Below are 9,603 nucleotides of genomic sequence, written 5' to 3'. Positions count from 1 at the left end.
ATGTTTGTGTTCTTCACCTCTTTCCATCCCCTTTATGTACACGACTCCTGCCTTGACCGCCGGTGACTCCTCGAATCGGAGCAACCGGCGTATACATCTTTATCGGCGTATATTTCTTTGTGAAAGAAATATAATGTCAAAAAGTAATCATATAATCTAGTGTATCTCCCAAAGGTTGATAGATGTGCTGGAACAGTCGAAACGAGCTTCTGTTGCATGGTGGGATCAAGGCGTCGAAGAGATTCCCCCAATACCTCAGCGCACACAACCCACGCCGTTGCTACTAACTCCTACGCATTCGCGCTCGCCCTTTTCTCAGCCCTTCTGCCTTTAATGCTCATTTTGTTTGGTTTTCTGCTACTGTCAATTGCTTCGTGATAAGCCAGTCGTCAGGCAATGACTTACGTAGGGCTGTTGGCATGTTATGCTGGCCTTCTCGCGAGCGCCGCCGCACCACACTTCTCATCGGCGATTTCCCTTCGCGCTGGCACAGCGACATCTCAGAAAAGCAGTCTCCGCACAAATTTATTTGCATCCGGTCAAGATTTGCTGCGGACGACGACGGCGCCCACAGCCAATGAGAAAACTCAAGGTGAATTTCCACCGGAAAAAATTAATGGCACTCGGACAGCCCCAGAAACAGGCTTGTAGCGATTTGTGGGCCTGCAGAGATTATGCCTTTACATGGTTTTATTTTTTTCAATGCAGTTCACGTTCTAATACCCCCTTTTTGACGAATAACATTCAGGGGGCGCTTCAGTGCAGCCCAACCCGTGGCTAGTGGGCTGAACTGCTGGACGCATGCCAAGACATAATTGCATTGGCATTACGTCTGTGTTAGCGTGCCATCTGCAGACTGCCTGGAGATCATAAACACGCTACGGAAGGAAAATCTACAGGACCTCTTGGGAACCCTCACCAAGGCAGAGGAAAGTGACGTGACTGCAAGCCTGAAGAAGATCAAAATCGAGGGCTCAGATGAACTTAGTACCGCGAAAATTGCAGCAAAGCTTGCGGGCAGCGATGCCCAAAACTGTGAATCGGGCGAGAGCGCGAATGCGAAGACGGTAGGCTTTGAGTCCTTGAGTATCACTCAGCAGCAGCTCTCCGCCAAAGTGATAGAACGCCATGGGATTAGTCAAAAGCTCTGTTCCTTTCTGTCTATCCGAGTTAATATTTCTAGAGCAGCTGTGCTGGTGTTGTTCTGCAGTATCCCGGACTCGTAATTCCATTCCCGCATACCACAGATTTCGACTGCAACACTTTGATCCAGGCAACTTACACAGCCGGACTCGATCACCTCAAACAGTCCGTTGCTCTTTAGTTCATTTCCTTTCACCGGTGCCACGGTGCCTACACCTTTTAGCTTTTACGTGGTCGGGATTTGGTGTTTCCTTTAGCATGCACAAGTTTCCTGATAATCCCGTCAGTCCAAGAGTTTTCCCACGTGTGCAGCTCGGTGGTGCTTGTCTTAGTCTCCGTATTTGCAAAAAAAAAAAAACTTCTTGACCTTTAGCTATTCTGTGTTGAATCTTAGCTCCTCAATGCTGCAGATCGAACTTCGAGCCATCGACAGGAACATATGATGTTGACAAAACTCCATTTAATAACGTAGACGCCAGCAATGTGGCGTTTCTCCTGTCGGCGAAAAGCACAAAGGTCTCATGTGCCGCCACAGAAGACTGCGCTGGTGGCCACGACGTTTTATTCTGCTACTTCATCGATCCACTTCAAAGTGGAGATCAAGCTTTCACGTACGCTGCATGAGGCACGTGACTAGACGGTAGTACAAGCGGCAGAGCACACTTGCATATGAGCTACAAGACACGAGCACGACATGTTGCAGAACGGGAATTGCAAGGTGCGATGAAATTGGTTACAATCATTGATTAATTGTGCCTGCAGAACTGAGCTCTACAATGCCCTCTGGGGATTGGAAGCAGGCGCAGCGTCCATCTCCGTTCCCAGCGTCGCCACCATTCTTTTGGTCCTCGCTCTGGGGATTTGGAATTGAGCTTGACAAAAGAGCAGCTTGTCGAGATGCCAGGACTATACGAATTCCGTTTGAAGACATTCTTGAATCGTTTAGAAGCAGGATTCTGATCTCTAGTGCTACGTACTAAAAGTGACTGGGGAGGAACAGCGTCGGCAAAATTGTGGAATAAGTTTCCCTCCCCACAACATCTTAGTACTACACATAACCTTTTCTACAGCAATGTTAGTTTGTCAGATGCCTGTTGTGGTTGAATTCTTATCAGCACATATGCGTGCAAGCAAGCAACACCGCAGGTCTCAGTCCTTCATGAACGGTCACAGCGAATCCAGTCACTGCTTATGCCTTTTGCTACGGTCAATACATTCAAAAAGAGAGCCTATGTGTTGTTCTAGTGCTAGGCATTCATTCCTGAGATTCAATGTACACACTCTACAAGCATTTGTCGTCCCAGTGGGAAGCACGGCATGTGTGAATGAACTCGCTAAATCCTAAACCCTAAACCCTGAACCTTTTGATATGCCAACCATGCCATTGACTCGAAGTAATAAATTTTCGATTTGACAAGCGAGTCCTCTCAGGTCGCTGAGCATCCGGCATCTTTGGTAATTGCTCAATTATGAGCTTCGGCTGGCGGTGCTGGCAGCCAGTCTGGAGCCCACAAATGTGTCGAAGTGGAACATGAATTGGTAGAAATTAACTTAATCCAAGCATTTATAATAAACACTGTTTTTGTTTTTAAAAAGGGCAGTGGAATAAGAAGCCGATAGATTCCTTGGCGGAGAAATTGGCCAGTAGAAGCGCCGGTAGTATCGGTAAAACTGAACAGCAATCGAAGTACGCGAGCGCAAACGGCGTATGGCCCGCGTACACGGCGTGTGCCTATTTTTTGGAGTTTGTGCCCTTTATAAATTTATTTTAAACAAGTATATTGCCGTGGGTTTTAGTTTACATGCGATCTTTTGCCTTGGAAGCCTGTCGAGTAACTTGGTCACCCTGGGTTCACCGCTCGCCATCGTGACCTGCGCCGGATTCCGCAACCACGAATTGCATTTTCTCTTGAACCAATGGCTTCACACTGTCCTTTTTTACGGCTCATTCATATCCTTAATGGTTTCTAAATAGGTCTATGTTCCTTTCCTATTCCCGTCCGCGCAATTCGGACGGCGTGTCCATGGAGCCGGTGACTCCTCCAATCGCAGCAGGACATCTTTGTCCGGCGTGTTTCTTTGTGAAGGAAACATAATAGCACAAAGTAAGCATATACTGTAAAATATCTCCCAATGGTTGATAAATCTGCCTGAACAGTCGAAACGAGCTTCTGATTGATTGTTTGGTGGGGAAGGCGTCGTAGACATTCACCCACTAGCTCAGAGCACACAACCCATACCGTTGCCAGGGACTCCCACGCGCACCCGATCTCTATTTTCTCACTCCTTCCGTCCTTCGTGCACATTTATTTCGGATATATGCTACTGTCATTTGCTTTGTGGCAAGCCAGTTGTCGGGCAATGACTCACATAGGGTTGTTGGCATGTTTTGGTGGCCTTCTCGCCAGTGCCACCGCACCGCACATCACATTGGCGCTTTCCCTTCGCTCTGGCACAGCGGCATCTCAGCAAAGCAGCCTCCGCACAAATCTATTTGCGTCCGGCCAAGATCTGCAGGGGACGACGACGGCGCCCACAGGTGCTGACAAAACTGAAGGTGAACTACTCGTATGAACAAGTGAATGGCGCTACGCTAGCCCCAGCCATGGATCTGTGGAGATCTGTGGGCCTGTAGATATCATGCCTGCACACGAGTCTATTCTTTTAAATGTAATTCAAGCGCAAATGACCCCGTTTTTTGACGAATGACACTCATGTGGCGCCTCAGTGCAGCCGCTTCCGTGGCTAATGGGCAGTCCTGTGGAAACACATGCCACGACATGATTGCATTGCCACTTCAGCCGTGTTAACGTACCATCTGCAGAATGCCTGGACATCATAAACAAATTAAGGGACGAAAATCTCAAGGATCTTTTGGGAACCCTCACCAAGGCAAAGGAAAATGACGTGACTGCAAGCCTGAAGGAGATCGGAATCGAGGACCCAGCAGAACCTACTACGGCGAAGATTGCAGAGAAGCTCGCGGGTAATGATGTCCAAAGCTGTGAATCGGGGAAGAGCGCGAATGCGAAGACGGTAGGGCTCCTAGACTTTGAGTGTCATTCAGCAGCAGATTTCCGCCAAAGTGATGAACCACCGCAGTATACGTCCACGTTAGTGCTTTTAGAGCAGCTGTCCCGGTGTTGTGCTTCAGTATCCCGGACTCGTAATTCCATTCGCGCACGACAGGGATTTCGACTGCAAGGCTTTAATCCAGGCGACTTACACAGCCGGACTTGACCACCTAAAACAGTCCGTTGAGCTTTACTTCATTGTCTTTGGCCTGTGCCACAGAGCCTGCACCGTTTGGTTTGTGCGTGTGCCGGGGTTCTGTGTTAACTTTAGCATGGGCGAGATGGCTGAACATCCCTTAGTCAAGAGTTTTTCCAGCTGTGCAGCTTGGTGGTGCTTGTCTCGGTCTTAGTGTTTGCCAGAGAAATATTCCCGATTTTCATTTATTCTGCGTTGAGCCTTATTGCCTTCACGCTGCAGATTGAACTTCGAGCCCTCAACTGGAACATATAATGCTGAAAAAGCTCCATTTGATAACATAGACGCCAGCAATGTGGCATTTCTCCTATCAGCTAAGAGCAAAACGGTCTCATGTGCCGCCACAGAAAACTGCGAAGGTGGCCACGACGTTTTATTCTGCTACTTCATGGAGCCACTTCAAAAAGGACAAAAGCCTTTCACGTAAGCTGAACTAGCCACGTGACTAGCCAGCAGCACAAGCGGCAACACGCTTGCAGATGAGCTCCAGGAGCACGAAATGTTACACAATGGGATTTGAAGGGCACGGTAGAGTTTATTGGAAGTATTGATTATTTTGACTTGCAGAACTGAGCTCTACAATGCCCTCTGGGGATTGGAAACAGGCACAGCGTCCATCTCAGTTCCCAACGCCTTCACCGCTCTCTCGGTCCTCGCTTTGATGATTCGGACTTGAGCTTAACAAACAATTGATACAGCAGCTTCTCGAGATCTCGAAGCTGTACTAATTATGTTAGAATACATTCCTGAATCGTTTAGAGGCTGGTTTCTCATCTCCAGCGCCGCGTGCTACAAGTGGCTGGTGAGGAAGAGCTTCGGCAAAAGCGCAGATGACGTTTCTCTCCCCACTACACCTTAGTGCTACACGTAGCCTCACCGAATGTAATTTTAATCCGTCAGATGTCTGTCGCGGCTGGATTCCTCTCAGCTCGTGTGCGTGCCTGATAACAAGACCGCAGGTCTCAGCCCTTCATTAACGTTCACAGAGAAGCCAGTGGCTGTTTACGCCTTTTGCCACAGTTAATACACTCAAATAGCTCCCACATTTATTCTTTTAGTGGAATGCACGCACCAAAGAAGCATTTAGCTTCGCAGTGGGAAACGCTGCGTGTGCAAATGAAGTCGCTAAACCCTTTGATACGTCGACCATGCCTTTGATTCAATGTAATAAATTGTACGCTTGATAAGCGAGTTCTCTCAGGCAGGTGAGCAACCGGTATCGTTGGTAGTTACTGAACTATGTGGTACTGCTGCCGGTGCCGACAGCCAGTCTTGAGCACACATGTGTGTCGAAGTGGAACAAGAATCGGCAGGAGTTAATTAAATGCAGCCACTTATAATAAACACTGTTTTTGTTTGGAAGAGAACAGTCAAATAAGATGCCGACTGGTCTTTTGATTGAGAAAGCGGCCAGTAGAAGCATCAGTAAAATCGGTTAGGCGTCGAAGTGCACAGGCCGTGTGGCCAGCCTACACAGGGTGTGCCCAGTTCTTGGAATTCGTAGCTTTCCTGAATTAATTTTAAGAAAAACGTTTGCCGTTTGCTTTAGTCTACATTGAAGCTTTGTCTTGGAAGCCCTTCGAGTAACCAGGTCACTCCCGCTCACCGACTGCTATTGTGTGTGACCTTCGCCGGACCCCGCCAAGACGAATAGCATATTCTTTCCCACCAACTGATTCAAAATGTCCCTGCTTACAGTTTGTTTATATCCTTAACGGTTTCTAATTAGGTTCATATTCCTTACCTATTTCCGTCCCCTTAAATTGGACGGCGTGGACACGGCGTGCCTTGACCGTCAGTGACTCCCCAATGGCAACAACCATCATGTGTATCTTTGTTTCAGCAAAGTAATCAGATACTGTAATGTATCTTCAAAAATGTGATAAGTGTTTCCGAATAATCGAAACAAGCTCCTGAGTAATGGTATGGTGGGATCACAGCTCCTCCCACTACCTCAGCGCAAACAACCCACACAATGTTGCCGCAAACTCCCACGCATTCCTGCTCTGTTTTCTCAGCCCTTTCGTCCTTCATGCTCACGTTTGTTAGATTTCTGCTACTGTCATTCACTTTATGATAAGCTGGTTGTCAGGCAATGGCTTACATAGGGTTGCTCGCATGTTAGCTGGCCTTCTCACCAGCGCCACCGCACCACACTTCTCATCGGCGCTTTCCCTTCGCTCTGGCACAGAGACCTCTCAGAAAAACAGCCTCCACGCAAATTTATCTGCATCCGGCACAGTTTCGCTGCGGAGAGAGCCCGCAGGCAATTAGATAACTGCAGGTGAACTACTGATGTGAACAAGTTAATGGCGCTCCGCTAGCTCCAGTCACAGATCTGTAGAGATCTGTTCGTTTCCAGAGATTATGCCTGCACATGATTTTATTCGTTTCAATGCAACACAACCACAAATGCCCACGTTTTTGAGGAATGACATTCAGGTGCAGCCCCACCCGTGGCTAGTGGGCGGTCCTGTGGAAATGCATGCCATGCTGTAGTTACATTGCCACTTTGCCGGTGTTAATATGCCATTTGCAGATTGCCTGGCCATCATAAACAAGCTGAGAAGCGAACATCTTAAGGACCTGTTGGGAACCCGCATCGAAGCAGCGGACCAAGAGGTGACGGCATGCCTCAAGACAATCAATATACAGGGCCCAACAAGCCCCACTGCCGCGAAAATTGCAGTAAAGCTTGCAGGTTATAATGCAGAAACGTGTGAATTGAGCGAAAAGGCGGATGCGAAGGAGGTAGGGCTTTTCGTTTTTGGTATCGTTCAAGAACAGCTTTCTGCTAAAGGGATGAACCGCCTCAGGCCGAATCTAAAAGCATGTGTTCTTCTGTGTATGCGGGAGGCTTCTATGGAAACCATAGTGGTCTTGGGATACAGTATCCCGGACTCGTAATTCCATTCGCGCCGTCCACGGTGTTCAACTGCAACGCTTTGATGCAGGCGACCTACACAACAGGACTTGACCACCTCAAACAGTCCATTGCTCTTTAGTTCATTTCCTTTCAACGTTACTTCATTTCCTTTGACTGCTGCCACAGCGCCTACACTTTTTATTTTGTGCGTGCTTCAGGGTTTGATGTTAAGTTTAGCATGCACAAGGTGTCTCGTCATCAGTCAAGAGTTCTTACAGATATTTAGCTTGGTGGTGCTTGCTTCTGACTCAGTATTTGACAAGAAAGACTTCTTGATCTTCAGCTATTCCGTTTTGAACTGTATTGACGTCATGCTGCATATCGAACTTATAGCCATCAACAGAAACATATAATGCTGAAAGCGCTCCATTTGACAACGTAAACGCCAGAAATGCGGCGTTTCTGCTTTCGGAGAAAAGCAAAAATGACTCATGTGCCGCCACCAGAGACTGCAAAGCTGGCCACAATGTTTTATTCTGCTACTTCATAGGGCCACTTCAAAATGGAGAATAGCCTTTCACGTAAGCTGCACTAGCCACGTTACTAGCCGGCAGCAAAAGCAACACAGCGCACTTGCAAAAAACCAGCAAGATAAGAGTACGAGATGTAACAGAATGGGAATTGCAAAGTGCGATAAGGGAAATTACAATTATTGATGAATTTCGCTTGCAGAACTGAGCTCTACAATGCCCTCTGAGGATTGGAAACAGGCGCAGCGTCCACCTCAGTCCCCAGCGTCGTCCCCGTCCTTTTGGTCCTTGCTCTGAGCATTCGGACTTGAGCTTAACAAGTAAACGACAGAGCAGCTCCTGGATATATCGAAGCTATACAAATTCCCTTTCGGAGACATTCCTGAACCTTTTAGAAGCTGGTTTCTGATGTCTAGTGCTACGCACTGCAAGTGGCTGGTGAGGAAGAGCTTGGGCAAAAGTGCGAGATACGTTTCTTTCTCCACTACATCTTAGTTCTGCAGGCAGTTTTATCTGCAGGCAGTTTTATCTAAGGTCATTTTAATTCTTCAGATGCCTGTTGTGGTTGGATTCGTCTCAGTTCATGTGTATGCAAGCAAACAACACTGCAAGTTTCAGTCCTTCATGAACGTTCACACCTGAACCAGTGACTGTTTACGCCTTTCGCTGCACTCAATGTATTCAAAGAGCGCTCTCATGCATTATGCCACTGCTAGTTACTCATTCCTGAGATTTAATTTACGCACCATACAGGGATTTGATGTCGCAGTGGGAGTCGCAGCGTGTGTGGGTCGCGAAGCCCTAAGCCCTGAATTGTTAGGCCTTGGATATGCCGAGAATGTCTTTGACATAAAGTAATAAATTGCCGGTTGGGAAAGCGAGTTCGATCAGGCAGCTCAGCAGCCGGTGTGGGTAGTGAATTATGTGACACTGCTGTCGGTGCCGACAGCCAGTCTGGAGCACACAGGTGTATCGAAGTTCAAGAAGAATTGGCAGCAATTAATTTAATCCAGCCATTCATAATAAGCACTGTTTGAGCCGTCAATTAATAGGCCGAGAAGTTCTTTGGCTGAGAAATCGGCCAGTAGAAGCATTGGTAAAAGCGGTAAAAGTGGCAGGGCATCGAATTTCGCAAAACGCACACGGTGCGTGGCCAGCTTACACAGTGTATGCGAATTTCTTAGAGATTTTAGCTTTCCTACGACAATTTTAAACAAACGTTTTGCCATATGGATTAGTTTACATTGAAAGTTTTCCCTCGGAATTCCTTCGAGTAACCAGGTCACCATCCGCTCACCGCACAACATCGTGACCTTCGCCGGACTCCGCTACCACGAGTTGCATTTTCTTTCGAACTAATTGGTTCAAAATGTCCTTCTTTACAGCTCCTCTATATTAGTAATGGTTTTCAACTACGTTCATGTTCCTTACCTATTTCTGTCCCCTTAATCTGGACGGCGTAAACCGCCGGTTACTCCCCCAATTTGAGCAACATCCGTATGCATCTTTGTGAATGAAATGTAATATAACAAAGTAATCAGATACCGTTCCCTGTTCTCCAGAGGTTGACAAATGTGCCAGAACACCCGACACAAGCTCCTGAGTAATTATACGATGGGATAAAGGCGTCGAAGGGCTCCCCTGACGACCTACCTGAGTGCACACAGCCCACATCGATGCAACAAGCTCCCACGCATTCCCGCCCTCGTTTTTCCTAGCCCTCTCGTCCTTCCTGCTCATTTGTTTTGATTTCTGCCATTGTCATTCACTTTATGACAAGAAAATTCTCAGACA

At 47.4% G+C, this 9,603-nt stretch overlaps 2 protein-coding genes across 2 annotated transcripts; both read left to right on the top strand.

Moving 5' to 3' along the window:
• Positions 1 to 396: 396 nt before the first annotated feature.
• Positions 397 to 2,014, top strand: ETH_00008720 (SAG family member; the record flags this gene model as incomplete). The annotated part of the gene is made up of 5 exons (XM_013378556.1): positions 397 to 592; positions 856 to 1,067; positions 1,211 to 1,308; positions 1,554 to 1,754; positions 1,906 to 2,014. The coding sequence occupies 5 exons, from the start codon at positions 397 to 399 to the stop codon at positions 2,012 to 2,014; spliced, it is 816 nt and encodes a 271-aa protein (XP_013234010.1).
• Positions 2,015 to 3,504: 1,490 nt separating this feature from the next.
• Positions 3,505 to 5,089, top strand: ETH_00008715 (SAG family member; the record flags this gene model as incomplete). The annotated part of the gene is made up of 5 exons (XM_013378555.1): positions 3,505 to 3,700; positions 3,968 to 4,179; positions 4,298 to 4,395; positions 4,636 to 4,836; positions 4,981 to 5,089. 5 exons carry the CDS (start codon positions 3,505 to 3,507, stop codon positions 5,087 to 5,089), a joined length of 816 nt encoding a protein of 271 aa, XP_013234009.1.
• Positions 5,090 to 9,603: the final 4,514 nt, after the last annotated feature.

Source organism: Eimeria tenella, genomic scaffold (assembly GCF_000499545.2).
Source record: "Eimeria tenella Houghton genomic scaffold, Eth_scaff9, whole genome shotgun sequence".
Taxonomy (NCBI): Eukaryota; Apicomplexa; class Conoidasida; order Eucoccidiorida; family Eimeriidae; genus Eimeria; species Eimeria tenella.
The sequence above is the reverse complement of the archived record's forward strand: the minus strand, read 5'-3'. Positions and strand labels throughout refer to the sequence as shown.